Here is a 19,736-nt window from a genome sequence, read left to right as displayed (position 1 = left end):
CTTCACCAATTTCCATAACTGAGGGGTCATTTAAAAGTTGTTTCTACCCACTACAGGGGTAAAATATACGAATCGGTAAAATATACAAATCGGTAAAATATACAAATCGGTAAAATATACACAGATAGCACAAACCTCTGACTATATGCTGATTATTCAAATCTTAAAGTTTCGGGTAATAGCTCAGAAGAAGTAGAAATTGTATCATTCACAGAAGTAGGAAATATGATTAATTTTTTAAAGATCACAACCTCCACATAAATATTGTGAAAACTATCTACATTTCCTACATTTACTAAAACTATCAACTATCTACATTTTTTATAAAAATAAAACTAAATTCATCAAAATATTATTACAACTAAAATATGAGACAGCTACAGGAACAGTTAATGTTAAGTAATAAGTGGTCAAGTGAATGAAGTTGCAGTTACTAATGTCTGTGCGCTAAATATTGTTTGGTGTGCTGGTGTATTAATCTCGTTCGGTATTGCATACTGAACTGATAAGTGTCTCAGACTGATCGAGCCCAATCTCCGAATGCCAACTGCTTACGAACGTTTGTAAACTTGAAGAGATACCTGTAGATCTCTAATCTCTGATGTAAATTCCTATACAGAAAATTCGCAATATAAAAAGCATTGGTAAGATTTGCAGATTTGAAAAATCTGGGTACTTGTATACCTACATTTACAGCTCCTCTGGTGGGATAGTTATACGTTATTGGCGTCACTATCAGTTCTTGATTGGAGTAGGTATATACAAGTCAAGTTTTTATAAAGAGTTGACGCACCGAAAGAAGTTGAGTGTATTTGAACAATAAATTTGTAACTCATCCTCTAGTTATATAACCAAACAGTAAAGTAGGATACACATAATTAAATTAACCCTAAAATAATAGAAACAAAATGTTGTAGACACTAGTAGTCAGTGTCACCAGACATGAATTGGACACGAAAAACGAGCTTCAAAATTTTAGTGGGATGAGAAGTATATACTACTTGTGTTTGTTAGTCTATGGTAATAGCAAGTTGTCAACCGACAAATAATTAGTTTATACGTCATTCACAGATGTTTTCGTAGAGCAGTTCACATAAACACGTGTTGTCGATTAGAAACTAGAGTAGAGTGTAGAGTTCCATACCAGATGATTCAAACGCAGAGCGCTTTGGGGTTTTACACCATATATTTTGTTTTGGTATGTATAAGAATAAGAATATTTATTTTACTATAAGTATTATTAAAGCCAAGGCAGCTTTGGAATCGTCAATTACAATTATAGTCCAGCAGCTGGCTACACTTTAGTGTGCAAACTTGCGTATACTCAATATTCTTGCATAACGTTTTAGTTTGATGTATAGGGAGTTTAAAAAACCTGGGTGTTTACCCCCTACCCCCACGTTTTCCGGCTATGACGTCATCAAAATGGCAGCCATTGATTTTTTTAAAGCGTATATTTCGCAAACTATTTGTCGGATCGGAATGAACTTTTTTTGTTTGAAATATGAGTTTAAATTCTATCTGTTTTACATTTACACATTTGTTGTATGTTTAGTACATTTTTCGTAATTTTGCAAAAACCTGTATTTTTAAATATTTTTGTGTTATATTTGTTAGTAACGTTTTATTGATATAATATATCAAAAACCACCAATGAAAAAAGTTGTAGAACGTTTAAAAAGCTTTACAAAAATACCAAATTCGATGTGTTTTACTCAAAAAATGTACTAAACATACAACAAATGTGTAAATGTAAAACAGATAGACTTTAAACTTATCTTTCAAACAAAAAAAGTTCATTCCGATCCGACAAATAGTTTGCGAAATATACGCTTTAAAAAAATCAATGGCTGCCATTTTGATGACGTCATAGCCGGAAAACGTGGGGGTAGGGGGTAAACACCCAGGTTTTTTAAACTCCCTATACATCAAACTAAAACGTTATGCAAGAATATTGAGTATACGCAAGTGTGCACACTAAAGTATAGCCAGCTGCAGGACTATTACACATCTGCAACAACAAACTCAACAGAACAGCGGGCCGGACTACACGAGCGTATGAAACGCCGCCGACCGTCTGCTTTTTTGCAGAGCCAATAGCTTTATATGATGTGGACTACATGAGCGTTTTGTCTGCCTGGTGAGGACGCGTAATTCAGGCGTTTGGCAGATCTAACGCCTCTGGATGAGTAAAATACGCGGGCAGATCGTCGGCGCACCGGATTACACGCAGCGGCAACTAGCATTTCTCCTGCGCGTTGATACTTTACTAAAAATTAGCTTTCTTTCAAAAGAAGGATCTTGAAAATCTGTCAATTGGTCAATTAAGAATCTGCGAATAAAAAACCCTCCCACGTTTAATACACTGTATAAGATAAGGAAATAACCATCGTAATGAGAAAAGAGTATTTAGCGTTACCAAAGGAATTGGATTGTAAAATAAATTAATTGTGTGTTTCATCTGTACAGGTTTTCACGCATCTCGTACAAGCAGGATGCTTCCGCGAGGGAGAGGACGACTACACCTTACCTACTTCAAGTATGATAGTTTCATATACTTACTATTTTATATGTACTACATTTAAACGTGTTTTAAAACAATGTATCTATCTATATACAGGGTGAGTTTTAAATGAGTTCCCCCCTTACTTTTTCTACATTTCTTAAGATATCAACTCCGGACCACGTCAGATTATTGTAGAGTAGTAAGTACTTCATTTTGACTGGGTATAAATTTCTGGCCGCCATCTTGGATCCGCCATATTGGATACAAAGTTTTTTTTCAAATGTAAAGGTAGGGTTGTGACCCATCGTTTTAAACTACTTTTTTAAGCTGAATACAATGCTGCAATCCGTTTAAAAAAATCTTGACCCATTCTAAAGTTATGAGAACTTTTTATAACATTATTTTTAGCCTATTTTAACATTGTGCATTTAGAAACTAAAAACATTATCGCAAAATAGTGCTAGATAAAGATTTATGTATATTATGTGGTGTATACTCATCTTTATCTAGATGACCCTCCGGTAAGCCATTCACTACTTCTGATAATGTTTGATCACAATTTCATTAACTATGAGCAGCAATTCATTGACCCTCCGTTGTAAGCCATTCACTACTTCTGATAATGTTTGATCACAATTTCATTAACTATGAGCAGCAATTCATTGACCCTCCGTTGTAAGCCATTAACTACTTCTGATAATGTTTGATCACAATTTCACTATCCACAAGTAGCAATTCATTAACCCTCCGTTGTAAGCCATTTACTACTTCTGATAATGTTTGATCACAATTTCATTAACCATAAGCAGCAATTCATTGACCCTCCGGTTAGCCATTCATTATTTCTGATAATTTTTATCTCATTTTCATAAAAAAAAGAAAAAAAACCTTGTACCGAAAGTGACATTTACCGTTGCACGCTCATGTTTCACGTGTGAGGCAAAGAAGGACATAGGCCTAAGAACATAACATTTCACCGGGGCAGGATTAATGATTACTACATAAGCGAATGAGCGCTCACACACGCACACACTGAAACTATTGACTATGTTAAAATTAAAATTTAAATGTCTTATTTACAGTTGAAGGACTCGCTTACCCTTCTGAGCAAGGGTCGACAATGTCTTGCAGCTCGGATTTTTCATCATTTGGTAATGGAATAGTGGTGAAAACTCTTTTCTACAATGTCATCATGCCCGGAGTGTTCATGATTTGTGTTCGTGCCGCTCATCAAAATGAGTACCGTCTGACACTTGCATGGATCAAAAATAAGGTTATGTTTGCCACTTATAAAACGAGTTCGTGTGAACCAGCAAAGCTAACCGGATCCATAACTGTGTACAACATAGATCAAACAGATAGAATAATACAACTGCTGGCTCGTATTCAAACAGGGCAAGTATCAACCTGCATGCATTACACCTTCCAGAACAACAGAGTAAAAAGTAATCCATGTACCAGTGAAACAAAAAACAGTTGTAAAAATCCAACAGCGAGCTGGGTTGTTCACGTCAAACAATGGGTTATAAATGGACGCGGTCGCTTGGACAACGGATGGAAACAAGTAGAGGTAGGTGAGCAACTCCGGATGGAAATGCTTCTGCCATTAACACTTTCAGTAACACCACTAACAATATGCAAGGGAGTGAGCTGGTCCTGTGGTTATAGCTTCAGTCTCTGAGGTCCAGGGTTCAAATCCCGCCAAATCACCAATGTATTTTATCTAAGTTATATTATTAATAATATCTATGGTTCTTACCGTCAACGCAATCAGGGGTAATATTCCACTACGGCCGTTTCGGAGATGACTCCATCGTCAGGTGTGTAGTGGTACACTAAACTATAGTCAGCTATATTCAGCTAAAGAACCCAACTTAGTAATTAACTCCCAAACAAATTCAGCAGCCAATCCAATTTTTGAGAGAATAATATAAATCAAACAGGAAAGAAATAATTTGAGTAGATAAGGTTGGCACACCGTGTTATCAGCTGTTCCAGTCATCCACGTAACTCCTGCAGTGACCAGGATTGAACAGTCGGTCGTCAATTTTCAAGCCGTGCACGTGCTCTAAATGTTTTCGTGTATTCGGGTTTTCGTGTGTCCGTCCTGTGCTTATATGTGTATTATTTATTCAACCCCTGACGCAATGCAAATGAAGAAAGTTCGTGTTAAATGTGACAAGACTATAGTAGAAAGAGCCGTAGTGGAATATTACCCCTGATTGCGTTGACGATAAGAACCATAGATTTTGCATTAAACTCATAAAAATCAGAATTTATCATGATAGAATAATTTAGGTAAAAGTATTTTTATTAGTATATATCAACTAGAAGTTAACAATAACAATTAACACATGATAATTAAAGTAAATGACAATAGTCAGTAGCCAACCATTACAGATTTTATTAATATATTTTGACGCAATCTGCCACACTCAAGAATATAAGTTATAATGCTGCAACTCCTGGCTCTAGCCTGAAGTAATGTGAAAAATAATCCCGGGCTCGTGCCTAGCGTCTAATGACAAAAAACTAACAACATGCATAATGTATTTAATATTTCCCATATTTAATGGGAATTTCAAATCTATGGAAAATCTGTTACAATGTGTGGAGTGAATTTACATTTCGAAAAATGTGAAGTTTCCAAGTAGTGTAGAAGGTTTTGTTGTTACGTAGGTTCTACAAATAATTTAGAATCTGAAGCGCTTATATCATTTTTTTTATTTTTTCCCCTAGATTTATCCACTTGGTTCACTTATCTATTGCCATATTACAAATTAAGTGGTACTTTCCAATGCATTTAAAAACGTTTACAAAAATTATAACACATCTAATGTAAAACTAATGACGATGAAGTCAGGTTATTTAAGTTATATTCTTAAAATTGTTATAGATAACAAATTCTTGTTATAATGTCTTGCAAAAGATGAATTATATGACTTGTCCTGAACTTTCTAACTCTGTTGTACTCTTTTCTGGGTAAGATCAAAAAGCCTTCAGCACCACCTCGTCAACACTCTCGCCCTACTCGCCCTGGGTCTTATGGCAAACATTCTACATATTCGTCCTTCGCTGGTAGTCATCACCATGGTCATCACAGGCCAGGCTTAGGGGGGAGTGAAGGATCAGGAGGAGGTTTTGGACAAGGATTTTCAGCTGGCGTCTTTTTTGATGAGATCAAGAACTACGTTGAAAGTGTAAGTTTGCCAACAGTCTATCAGAAAACATATTTCGATAACGTATAGGGTAAATAGCATAAAGGACAGTTTGTAGTTGTTCTTGTAAACTTCGCTGCTACGTGAAACACTACATTAATGATAAGTGACTATAACAGTGACGATTGCAATGCATGGTTTCATGTTAAAAGCAAATAAAGACATTTCATTTCAATAATAGTAATAAATAATAAAGATAACAACACAAGTGAGCCTAGGTGTTACTCGCTTGGCAATTGTAAGTTTTTGCCAATGAACTGAACTGACACATAAGAACAATTAAAGTTTACCATAGGACTCATGCTAATCCATAACCCTTTTAATACACATGTTCATAAGCAGTAAATTAAAATTATATTTAAAAAAGATAAATCAATCATATATTAGGGGCCCACTAAAAACACATGGACTATTTTAGAGGTGTTAATACTATTTAACTTACATACGAAACAAAATAAATATTAAGAGAATTTATATAAATATAACTTTTATTAAAGTGTTAAGAATCTATCTTTCCATTCCTTTAAGTCTATTTCACACAAACTTTAAAACACAAATATGATCTTCTACTTAATTTTATTTAATACCAAACAAACACTGATTATTAGACATAAACTACAAAAAGCTGTCCAAACTACTTTTTTGCCATCTTGTATCTAGATTGTCCTTATAGTCAAATTGCAATAATTTCAGTTTATACTACAAATCGTAGTATGAATACGGTGATCAAAAGTTTTTAATTCCTAATAAATACTTCAATTTGTTTTAGGCAACGGGATGGTCGTTTGATTCTGTAGGAAATTTGGTGAGTAAGCCATTTGCCATCTTGTATCTACATTGTCCTTATAGTCAAATTGCAATAATTTAAGTTTATACTACAACTCGTAGTATGAATACGGTGATCAATAGTTTTTAATTCCTAATAAAAACTTCAATTTGTTTTAGGCAACGGGATGGTCGTTTGGATCTGTAGGAAATTTGGTGAGTAAGCCATTTTGTCACTGACACATTTTATCACGCGTAAAAACTCTGTTAAGTAATTATTATCTGATAACAAGTAATTCCAGTTAGGTACTTGCTTAGAAAGTGAGCCTCGACAAAATTACAAAATAAATTTGGTCAAAGTCAAATTTCTGTATCACTCTGAGAAAATGAAAAACTCCTGTTAGTACAGTAATACATTACAAACATAAAGCATACTAGTGTAACCGTTGCTCGAAATCGAATTATTGTTTATATATTTCTTTGTAGGATTTCTTTTGAAACTGGGTGTATTCAAAATAAATGACTCTCACAATAATTTTGCTGAACTGTCGAATGTGTCCGAAATTAAATGGGACTACTCGCATTGCTTATGTCCCTACACAAAAAAATACCCTGAAGTTTTTTTGTCTTATATATTTGACTTGGTTTCATAAAAAAGTGACTCGTCAAATACAGTACTTACTAGGCTTATATAGATACAAACATCAATAATTACTCCCAAAAAAACTGCTGATACTTACTTTGGGCATAAGCTGTATAATGACCTCCCCTGTGACCTTAAGCTGTTGGGTGTCCCAGCTCGGTCCACCGGAATTGCGCCACTGTCAAATCTGCCCCCCCCCAAACGCACCGTCATTGCGCCCATGCATTTCTTCAAGTTCAGAAAATACTTCAAGTTCAACTTTATAGTTTCTCTCTTCATTATCGGGTTGGTTTAGGTTAGGTTACATTCCAGCTTCTTTACTTTACATTACTTTACTTTCTTATGCAGTGGCGACCATATGAATGTAGGCATTTAAAGCCAAGTATGAATGGAGATGAGTGTTCCCCTATTACCCGGCTACCAGGGGTAGCGTTGGCGCAATCCCGGTGCGTGCCAGGATGAAGGACCTCTAATTTTGTAAATATTTAGTATGTACATTTTCTCTGTTATTCGTTTTATTTAGTATTGATTAAATGACCAGAGTTATCCTGTAAAGTAGTGTATGTAACTGAGGAACAATTGCTAAATAAAGGCTTAATTATTTATTTATTTATTTAATTATCAGCCTACATACTACTACATGGTACACATGGTATACCAAAATGTACTGTATAAACATATGTTCATCCCTTAAAGACATTTGTGTGAACAACTTATTCCTGTACCTGTTGACGGCTTAAGGTGGTGACACACTATTGATTATTTCTCCGATCAAGTCCCCAAACCGAGCAGGGGGAAGGGAGAAGGGAGGTAAATATCAGCAAAATTTCAATTCGAACATTTCCCCGATCAAGATAAAGACCAGACAAATTCTACCAAGCGCGTTTAAATAAAAGGGAGTTTAGAGAGATGGAGAGCGCGCGAGTCCGTGTAGTGACCACCAGGCACACCAGGCCAAAGCCAAACAGTTTATATAAGATATAATATTGTTAAAAGTGGCTTTTTGAAAACTTGTCACCAAAATAAAATATTCTAAAAAGGATGCTCAGCTAAATGTATTCATTTGTAATGGTTTTATTCATTAAAATAACATGTTACAGAATGATTATTTTAATTGCCTTTCATAATATTAATGTTTATATTAATTTTGAAAGAATTTAATTGTAATATCAATAACATAATTCGAGTTTAATATTATTGATATACTTGATTTAATGGTTTCAACTTGTAAAATACTATTTCAACCTTGGCCAAACAAACCACAAAATGAAATGATATGAAAAGAAAAATTCTTTATTTTACCAGGCTAAGTTAGGGCCACATTGCCCTTTCTTACACTTAACCTGACAAAATTTCAACATAAAGGCCCATAGTAATACAAAACGACAAAATATTACCCAAAATTGATTTTTTTACAAATTAATTAGAGTAATTGCCGTATTAAATTAAAACCATCAACGATAGCGCAGGCGGCCACTCGGTGCGGCGCTCGTGACGGACGGGACAAACATATACCGTGACACACTACCGTACCGAACCTGGCAAAAAATAATAAAATGTGTTGTTTTGACGGCTAAAATAATATCACACTTTTTGCTCCTATTCTAACAGAGATTTTAGTTATTAGCTTAAGAAAGTATATTAAATATCAGTTTTTATGACAGTTAATTGTTGAAATTGTAACATTTTTTGTGGTTCCATAATTTATTGACGCATATTATAATCAAAAAGTGTTAGGTCCTAATTAAAAATGTATTTTTTAGATACCTGATGTGACCTGTTCATGTGGAGGAGATTCTGTGAGTATGCCACTCTGTTACGAACATATTTTACCAAACAGAAAAGCCTCTGTCAGTCATTGTTATTTTAAAGAGATCACTACTGCCATTAAAAACCACAAACGTTTCTATAAGGGCTACAAAGGTTGCATTTTGTTTCTAAAAGCGTTGGCGGATGTATAACTATTGTATCAAATTTTTTTTAAGATCAAAATGTTTCTATTTCAGTTATGTCCCGTTTCGCCCGAGTCTCATTCCACCCGAGACTTTCGCCCAAACTCTATTACATCTCTTCGCACAATCTCCGTCATTTCAGAATATGACTTCAAATATATTTCCTCTTCTCATTTCAAAGCATGGGTACAACAGCTAGTACAATATAATGATCCTTCTCTTTCCATGAACCATTTTCAAAACCATAAAACTTAATAATCTTGGGCGCAGAACTTGTACCTCTTAACCACTGTTCTTTGAACTGTCAAACTAAAGTATTTACAGCTGACTTCAAATTAATATTTTTGACCATTTGCATTCATCAAAAATGTAAACTTTGAAACTTTGAAAGTAGCTCGAGGGAAATATGATAACGGGAATAGGCCTATATGTCAACTGAGTGCCTTTAAACGGAATTTTATTAAAATTGGTTCAGTGGTTCTGGCATTATTGAGTAGACATATACACATACACAATCTCATTTTAACAAATTAGGATGGATATAGATTTTGTTGAAAACTTACCTATATTCAACAATAGGTAAAAAAGAGTCGTACCACATACGTTACTGTAGTGAAACAAACGAATTCCTTTAAATTAAGAAAACCACCATCTCCAAACAGGCTAGTGGTAAAAATTCAAATTTTGACAATTAATTCGAAGTGTTTCTGCTTTTATAACTGCTAAATTAAATTATTTATAGCAGACTTCAATATTGGCTTTTTACATTCTCGCTAAAAGTAAAATTTGAGTATTTTCTTGGTTGGTGCAGAGCTAAAATGTTTAGTACAGCCAGCAGTCAGCCAAACAACACTGTTTTATTTCACCTAATATGGCTTTTTTGGAAAAATCTCTTTTCTGTATGTGAAAAAAATGTGACTAATGTGTATTGTTATGTGTGCAGGTATCTTATAGCTCAGGCGTGACACAAGTAAGTAGTAATAGTAATAGTCTTATTTCAATATCTTACTATGCAAAACATTTTAGGTAGTAACACTTTGGCCCAATAACATTTCGGCCAAAATAAAATTTCTTAGAAAAACAGAGACACAAGGATGCGACAAGGTTTCATTACTTCACCGAGTGAAGTAAAGAAGTTGTTTACATCGCGCTTGGGATAGGGAAGTTTAACATGACGGGTTGGGTAAAACTGATATTTTTGCTGTAGTATGACAAAAAATAATTACTACTATTATGAGTATATAGTGTCCCACGATTTATATGCCAAGGAGTGGTATTATAATATTAAAAAATTATGCTGAATATTTACACTGTCCTTGATTGTTTCCGAGTAAAAATTGTTACAGTCAGTAGACAGCTAAACAAACGCATACTGTTTTTGTGAACTAGTATGGCTCGTGTTTAGAAATAAAAGAGTTTTCTGTAAATTTAACCACAAACAAGGAAATAATTAACTTATTCTTTTGTCTGCTAAATAGCTAATTGTGTTGTTTTCTGTGCAGGTAGATCTTGGATCCAACCCGACGTCACAATCAGGAGGGGTAAGTAATTATTTTATTATTGTTACATCTTTATTATCTATAACTATTGATCCTATAAAATATCGATAATGTTTAAATAACGAATACAATTACATATAAAAAAGGTGTTCAAAATATTGGATGACAATGAACAAATAAATATTTGTACAAAATCCTGACTCCCCCCATGCCAAAAACAAAATTCGTGAAACTTTTAAAATACTGGCCACTACGAATCGTTAAACAGTGCGGCGTGGGTGTATCAATTAATTTTAAGATTGTTAAAAGAACATTTTCATTGAAAGTATGGAATTGTTATAAATTTAAAATGATATGTTGTTAAATCCATCCCTCACCTCCGTATTGCAGCTATGTAAACAACTGTGTGATTTTTCAGCGGAACTCCATAGATAGCGTATTTTTCAGCTTAGTTCTGACTATAGTAACCAAAGAGCACAATGTGCTCGTTGATAGTAACGGGTCCAGTGCAGACAGAGCCAATAAGGGCAAGCAGTTTCGAGAGGAACTAGTCAACTGTAATGATAGAATTATTGAGTACTTACTTTTTTTAATTTGATTTCAAAACTTCAAAAAAAATTGCCTTTACCAACAAATTTCTTAAAATTGTCTTGGTTGAACCTGGAGGCAAGTGAGCGCAGCGAACGATGTCCCTGAGCGATGCGAACGAGCTCATCTTGAAAATGAGGTAATATGTACTGTATTTGAACGAGCATTTGATATAAAAACACATAAGGACAGGACGACGGCTGTCTGATTTTTTTAATATTTTAAAATACATAAAATAATTATATATTTACTATGTTAGTAATATATATAAAATATTATATAACCACTCTCTAATTTCTGTGGTTTTCGTCCCCTCATCTTAGGGCTATAACCATTCGTGGCTTTTCATCCCATAACATACGGTTCTAATAAACTTACTAATAACTAATGTTGTTAGCCTACAATTTGTTGACAGTGTCTCAGCATAAAGCTGAAAAGCTTATTCATGGTTCCAGGATAACAATGATGACGCATCGGGTTGTATTGGTGCTGTTATTGAAGCTTGTATCGGATTGTAAGTATATAGGCCTAATTATTCATAGGGAAAGAGTATCAACCAACAGGTTGTGCTACTGTGAAATACGGTGTTCTTATGTATTAAAAAATGTCCTGTTAAAATTCCGGGTGTGCTGAAAACGTGTCTCGCAAATAAATTTTATAAGATAAACAGTCTTACCTTGGGTATTATCGTCCAGCGGTAGCGATTGTCAAAAAGCTAAAGTATACACTCAGAAGTATGAATCAAGCACAAGCCTATTCCAATACATCTAGTTTCATCACAGATCATATACCTAGCAAACAGAAATAAATTTTGATATAGCCTATTTATCTGAATGGCTGAATTTAGCGTAAAAAAGACAAATTTAATCTGTAACTCCTTTTATTTGGAATGCAAACTTGTGGCCAATTTATTTCTTGGACTTTTACCATAACAGTAAATCCTTCCATCCAGTAATCCCAGTAATCCGACTATAGCTATCGTAAGCCACAAAAGAATATTGTACCGTACAGTATTTACTTAATTGGAGCCACTGTGACAGGCACCAAACACAAGGTACGAAATAGTTACGTCTAGGAAAGAATGTTGCGAATATGCGATGTTTCTACAAACTGATGGTGGTTATATTCCATCCCATTAAACCACAAAATGGCCTCCAGTGGCACAAAATAACCTCGGGAAGTGCAACCTCTAGACATCCATTAGAGCTCAGTGGTTCATCAGGGCCTTTTATTGTTTTAACAACGTTACAGAGTGTTCAATCGAAATCGATCACCGCTTACCATCTTTTATGTATATTTATCGTCTTGTGAGTAACAGTAAGCGTAAATATATGTTTTAAGTGTTATAAGACGTTTCTTTTATTTACTTTCCGTATTGTTTTAGCATCAGAACCCCTCGAAACACTCTCCTGTAAGGCCGTAGTTAGATCTTTGGCACACCATAACGCAGGAACTCATGCGAAGTTTTCAACGTTTTAATCTGACAAATCTTTCCAGTTACACATAGGGCAGTTTAGTTAATCAAATTTTCCTGATGAACATTACTGATGGCAAAAAAAAACCATACATAAATTTTCTAAATTTAAATTTATATATTTTAACACTATTTTTAGTACCAAATGATTCAACGTTCAAAATTTATTGAAAATGGAATTTAGGAAACAAGAATTGATTGTCTTCACGTTTAAATTTCAACTAGATGGTTTTATTTTACAGGCTTTGCGCATAGTGACTTAGAGCAGTGGAGTTAAAGAAGAAAAGAAACATAATTTTCTGTGTGACGAATATAATTATTTTCACAATTTATTACCTTGCATATATTTTAATCCAAAATCACAAACAATTGAATAGATTAATTTTACTCCTGCAGTTAATATATACAGTACCTGGGGACCAACCTTTGCTCGGGGAAAATCATTAGTATCCTCTGAGACTAATGACGTCTTTGGTCTTGTATTGACGTCTTTGGTCAACGTCAATTTTGTCTTAATAATCTTCTTTTGCAGTCTATTTCTAATCAGTAAAATAGGGCGAGCTGGCGTGGTGGTTAGAGCGCAGGACTTCAGTCCCTGAGGTCCCGGGTTCGATCCCCACCAATTGATTTTATCTAAGTGATAATGCCGCAACCCCTAGGTTTAGCCTGAAGTAATGTGAAAAACAATCCCAGGCTCGTGCGTCCTAGGAAAAAATAAAAATATAAAAATATAAAAAAAGTTAAAATTTATATAAATAACTAATTATACAGTCACTACATTTTTATGAGCAATTAATTTCTTAAAAATTTTTTCAACAAATCAATTTTTAAAATTCATTCTGCTTTAGTCGATATTTGCATGAGAAGTTTAATAATGCTAGAAATATATTGTTGGACACACACCAAATAAGCAGTTGGAGAAACTTTAAACAGGCAAACTAATTTTACCTAGTTGCCAAAGCATCACGAATACTAGAACAGACATGTTGATGTTATTGATCATAAACGTAATACATGTAGTTATTTGTATAGTGAATCAAAAAAATCTGGCAAAGTGCACTCAGCAAAATCTCAGGTGATAAATATCAAAATCTTAGATTTCCAGTTTTAGCTAATCTCAAAGGAACTCCGAAACAGCCGTAGTAAAGTATCACCCCTGATAGCGTAGACGGTAAGAACCATATATATTAATATTATATTTTCATGCAATCTGCCACACTCAAGAATCTCAAAGGAACTCCAACAAAACATCTTGCAGGTTTCCAGATGAGGTTGGTTTGGAAAATTATCACTGAAAGGAAAACCCACACCAAACTATCCACGTCTTATCTATCCTATAACGTCCATCTTGAATCCAATGTAATATGTAATACCATTGTAATACAGTAATATAATAATCCTATAAAGTTACCAAAATGTGTGAGTACCTTTCATCCTATAGGCTACTACTAGAAACATTTATTATTGATGACATCTACCTCTTACTAGAGATTACAGTTCATACAAGTAGGATGGTAAATGAGGCTTTAATACTTCTATAATTTTATTTTATGTTACGCTACTGTATATGAACAATTTTTACAGCACCTCTTTGACATGGTATAAAAACTTTAAAGTTTACAAATCCTATAGAATTCTTCAAAATTTACCTCTTCAAAATACTATTTACATTTTTCTTAGTTCCTAAAGTTCTCTTAGTTTCTAAATTAAATACATTTTTCAGTCAGTGAAATTTAAATAAATTTTTTCTTTCACAATGCCAGTTAAAAAAATACATTAATTTGACCTTTCCTAGCATATAAAATTCATTACAAAGCTCTCATAGGCTCTACCTACACTGCTATACAGGCTAACTAACTGTAACGTTAGTAAGAAACAAAAACTTTTGAGAAAACCTTAAGTTTAACAACTACCAACCATACATATTTGAATTAAATCGCTGCAGAAAACCTGCAGACTAAGCAAATACGTAATTGGATTTTCAATTTAAAATTTACTTAAATAACATTAGGTTTAACAAGTACCTAGGTTTGCTGCTATAGGTAGGGTAATAAAGTTGTGTTTTTTTTTTTGCAAAATATGAATACCTTAGAATAAAATAAATAAATTTGCCTAGTGTGATCAAAATATATCCATAAACAAGTAATCTACAACAGTTTACTTATTCTCCATAAGAATAACATAAGAATTTTAAATTATTTACAATTTATTGAATTTTCTCTGCAACCAATTACCGTAAAAAACCCTTCAATATACTACATTATTTGCTTTTTAAGCTCTTTGAAAAGGTCTAAAGCTAAAGATAAATTAGGAAAGTTCCTGGGGTCAAAACTGGCAAAAAATTTCCTATAAGCATATTTCATAAATTCACTCGTTTTCTAGTTATACGTAAAAATAGGTTTTTTTTTGTTTTTAGTGTATCTGTTGAACATTTTGACCTCTAAATTGAAAAATTGGCACGATATTTTGATAAAACTTGTATTGATAGATAGAATATTAAATTTCAAAGAGATTTCATTACTATTGGGCAAACATGTTGGTTATGACTGATAAAAATAAGTTTAAAAGTAAAATATTTTCAAAAAAATCTAGATTAAAAATTATTTTTTTGTTTTTGACAGCTCTTCATGTAGTAACCATTCAAGCTTTTGGCTTGCAACTTTACCAAAAGTCGTAGAATTTAACGGAGAACAAGTAAATGTGATTTTATGTATACCTTTTATTGGTATATTATTATTTTGGTCAAAATATAAAATATTGTAAAATATCAAAAATTAATAAAATCAAGCAAAATAAACAAAATTGTATAGTTAGCTTATTTTAAACATATCCTAATAAAAGTCGGTATATGGGTTCTCCTAGTTGAGAAGTATTGCATAATGGCCTAAAATTTCCTTCTTTTTCATTTTTAATTATAGAAAACAAGCATACCTACTTTCCTATGTTAACCTTATGGGGAAAAAATAAAATAGAATATCTCGCATATTTCTGAACCCATCCTATTGAAACTTGGTAAATCCCTTCTTTTAGTTGAGTACTACATGATTATGGCCTAAAATATTCGCTAGATCAATGCTAGAAAGGTTACCGTACCCTAGTAGCAAAAAATATTTTCATTATATTGAAACAATATTGTCCAATATTTACGACAATATTGATTTCTTCAAATATTAAAACAATATTGTTTTGATATTTTGCCAATATTGCACAATATTGTAGATAAATATTATAATTCAATATTAAAACAATATTGTTTAAATATGTTCCCAATATTGTTCAATATTGTAAAACAATATTGTTAAGGTAATATTCAAACAATATTGTTTTAATTCCTTTCCAATATTGAACAATATCTATAGAAAATGTTGTTATCAACTTAGTTTAAATATTGATGAAATATTCAATAAATATCGGCAACACAATATGATGTTAGTAGTTAACAAACCAATTTTGCAACATTGGCATAAACAAACCTACTTCTATAACATTTTACTGTGCACTTTAGGAGATTTTTTATCAGCTATCATCATTGTAGAAATTGTTGTCATATGCCACTGTCAATTATTACAATACAGGGTGTCTGGTCTGTAAAGTCCGTCACTATACTTCATAATGGTTTATTGGGTTAAAATAAGCAAAAAGGTTCCTCTAGGGGTATGTACTTAAATGCATACCCAAGTAGCCTAGCACACATTGTTGGCCCAACTTTGGGAAATGGTCGGCACGGTTGGGAAATGGTTGGAGGAAATTTTAACTTCTTGCCAACGTTGGCCCAACGGAAACTTGTATTTGTTGGCCCTACAAAGGAAATAATCGTTGGGCCTTTGTTGGATTTAAGTATAAAACATTCTAAAATGCATTTTAACAAATTGATTTATTTATAAGAACATAAATGCTATGACAGCAGAATATAAGACGATTTTAGAGAAAATTGGATCTATAATAAATGTTGTCAGAGATGATTTTGTGATAGTTGTGGTACTAGATACAGTGGTGGAACACCTGCTTAAAATATAATTCATTATAATATTTTTTTTTAATTAATATTCTTTAACTTATATATGAGCACATGTTTAATAGTTTAAGATTAATCAATTAAGGGAAAAGATTAATTAATAATAACAATCAATTATAATAACATTACTAATCTAATGGTAATTAAATAATCTGTATTCAAATACCAGTATCCTCTCCAACTCACAGAAAAACAATTTAACTACTTGATGCCTAAACTGATTAACAGAATCATATACTGTAGTATCAAAAATATTTAAAGTATTGCGACCATTGCAACCGTCAACTGCTCTTATAACACTTGAAAACTCACTACTGTATATCAACAATCACAGATAGCTCAGAGGTAAGGCATCAGGCTCATAAGGCAAAGGTCAAGGGTTCAAGACCCATCTGGGGCAAAAAATTTTATTCTAGTTTTTTTGCAAATTTTGTTTTTATGACCTATTTAATCACTTTACTCAACTGATAATAATGATTTTCATACTAAATCTTTATTATTTTGTGTTTTTATGTTTAGGCTGAAATATTGAAACAATATAGAAACCATGTTAAATACTTAAAGAAACAATATTTAAACAATATTTATTTTGCCTTGTTTCAATATATTTCAATATTGACTCAAATATTTACCGATAAATGTCTTTTGTTTCAAATTGATATTTGTAAAATGTTATTTCAATATTAAATCAATAGTTTTTAATATTGGGTAAATATCGATTCAATATATTTTACAATATTGTTTATACATTTTCTTGCTACTTGGGTATGAATGGCTACTATAATAAAAACATATTTTTTATCTTTTTTTTCGGATCAAGTATTAGGTTTCAAATGATTGTTTACCACAGTCAATATTTCTGCACAAAGTAGTAATGGTATATATCTTTAAAATTTAATATTCTATCTAATAAGAACCACTTTTTTGAAATATTATATCAATTTTAGGTCAAAAAGTCCTTTGAAATATTAATAGACAAATAGATAGATAAAATTAATAGATAATAGACAAACAAAAAGTTGGAAAAACTATTTTTTGCCCTAAAAGATGGTAGTAAGCAGGCTCCGTGCAACAGGAATGTAAAACTAGAGATTTTATGCCATAATAATGTATTACTTAACTAGAAGAAGGGATATACCAAGTTTTAATAAGATGTGTTCAGAATTATGTGAGCCATTTTATTTAATTTTTTCTCCATAGGGTTAACATAGGAAAGTGGGTATGCTTGTTTTCTTTCATTAAAAATGAAGAAGAAGGAAATTATAGGCCATTATGCAATACTTCTCAACTAGGAGAACCTATATACCGACTTTTATTAGGATGTGTTTAACAATAAGCTAAATATACAATTTCGCTTAATTTTATAAATTTTTTATATGTTACAATATTTTAGATTTTGACAAAAATAATCCCAATAAAAGGTATACATAAATTCACATTTCCTTGTTCTCCGTTAAATTATACATCTTTTGGTAAAGTTGCAAGCCAAAATCTTGAATGGTTACTACATGAAGAGCTGTCAAAAACAAAAAATCATAACCAACATGTTTGCCCAATAGCAATGAAATATCTTTTAAATTTAATATTCTATCTATCAATGCAAGTTTTATCAAAATATCTTGCCAATTTTTCAATTTAGAGGTCAAAATGTTCAACAGATACACTAAAAACCAAAAAAACCTATTTTTACGTATAACTAGAAAACGAGTGAATTTATGACATGCTTATAGGAAATTTTTTGCCAGTTTTGACCCCAGGAACCATTTCCTGAAGTTTGTCAGGGTTCCGGTGAAACACCCTGTATAGAGCAGCTACTCAAATTTTATGATGAACATTAACATTAGTGATGGTAAAAGAAAACCATACACATTTAAACACTATTTTTAATACCAAATGATTCAAATGTTCAAAGTTTATTGAAAATGGAATTTAGGAAACAAGAATAGATTATCTCCACATTTTTAATTTTTACTAGATGATTTTGTTTTACAGCCTTGCTTCTCTCGACTGCTCAGACCCAGACGAGTGATCTCCACTGACTTAAAGAGGAGAAGAAACATAATTTTGTCTGTGTGACTAATAAAATTATTTTCACAATTTATTATATATTTTAATCCAAAATCACAAACAATTGAATGGATAAATTTTACTCCTGCAGTTTATGTATACATTACCTGGGGACCAAGCATTGCTCGGAGAAAATCATCAATATCCTCTGAGAACAGTCTTTGGTCAAAGTGAATTTTGTCCTAATCTTCTTTTGCAGTCTATTTATAATCGGTAAAATAGTAATGTCGTAGTCATGACTTTGTTAATGAAAGCAGGAGTTATTATTATTATACAGAGTGTTTATAAAGGGGTGTCACAAACTTCAGGGGCTGATCCAAACAAAAATGTCATATACATAGGTCGAAATTCGAAAAACATTTTGTTTAGCCGCTAGCTTCCATTTTGTATTTTTTACAATACAATTTATATCTCAAGAATTATTCAAGCTACAGAAACCAAACTTTACCCACACATATATTGTGTCAAGAAGCAATTTAAAACAATAATCATGTAATTTTCTTTTAAGTTAATAATAAAATGGTGGCCATTTAAAGTTTTTAAGCCTGCTGAATTACTAAAATATGGCTGATTTTATAACAAAAATGTAAAGAACACTATTATTTAGCAGTTTTAATTCCCTATCAAACAATACCAAGTTCAAAAAGATCGAATAATAAATAAATGAAATGTTACTATTGTTAGTTGTAAAATGGGGTAGAATAAGGCTAAGCTAGTAAGGCTTGAGGGATTGTTTGCCTCATTTTACAACTAAATATCGTGATATTTCAGCTATTTTTTATTCAATCTTTTTAAACTTGGTATCGTTTGATAAATGCTAGCTCCGCTCAATATTGCAAGCAGACAACCGCATTGTAGGCCTACAGTTGTACACCTAGTTATGTTCAATTTTGCTAATTTACAAGCAAATTTCCATCTTAGACATTAATTAATGTGACAATTTGCGAAAATATGAACAGTGATATCTTCTTAAATCTGAGGTGATAAAAATCAAAATCTGAGATTTTCA

General features: G+C 32.4%; 1 protein-coding gene across 3 annotated transcripts; it reads left to right on the top strand.

Annotated features, from left to right (window-relative positions):
- The first annotated feature begins 1,090 nt into the window (after positions 1-1,090).
- On the top strand, positions 1,091-18,696 carry LOC129001112 (uncharacterized). 3 transcript variants are annotated; one of them, XM_054428296.1, is made up of 11 exons: positions 1,091-1,198; positions 2,470-2,539; positions 3,589-4,076; positions 5,494-5,706; positions 6,494-6,529; positions 6,670-6,705; positions 8,896-8,931; positions 10,028-10,054; positions 10,587-10,625; positions 11,627-11,685; positions 18,653-18,696. In XM_054428296.1, the coding sequence occupies exons 1-11, from the start codon at positions 1,148-1,150 to the stop codon at positions 18,687-18,689; spliced, it is 1,092 nt and encodes a 363-aa protein (XP_054284271.1). In that variant the 5' UTR covers positions 1,091-1,147; the 3' UTR covers positions 18,690-18,696. The 3 variants fall into 3 exon arrangements, with proteins under 3 accessions (XP_054284271.1, XP_054284272.1, XP_054284273.1); XM_054428297.1 differs by lacking the exon at positions 18,653-18,696 and adding an exon at positions 12,888-12,977; XM_054428298.1 differs by lacking the exon at positions 6,494-6,529.
- The last annotated feature ends 1,040 nt before the right edge of the window (positions 18,697-19,736 follow it).

This window comes from Macrosteles quadrilineatus, unplaced genomic scaffold (genome assembly GCF_028750875.1).
Source record: "Macrosteles quadrilineatus isolate MER2022 unplaced genomic scaffold, UCM_ALF_1.0 Scaffold_8__2_contigs__length_117827958, whole genome shotgun sequence".
NCBI classification, from domain to species: domain Eukaryota; kingdom Metazoa; phylum Arthropoda; class Insecta; order Hemiptera; family Cicadellidae; genus Macrosteles; species Macrosteles quadrilineatus.
This window is presented reverse-complemented; position numbering and strand designations above follow the sequence as displayed.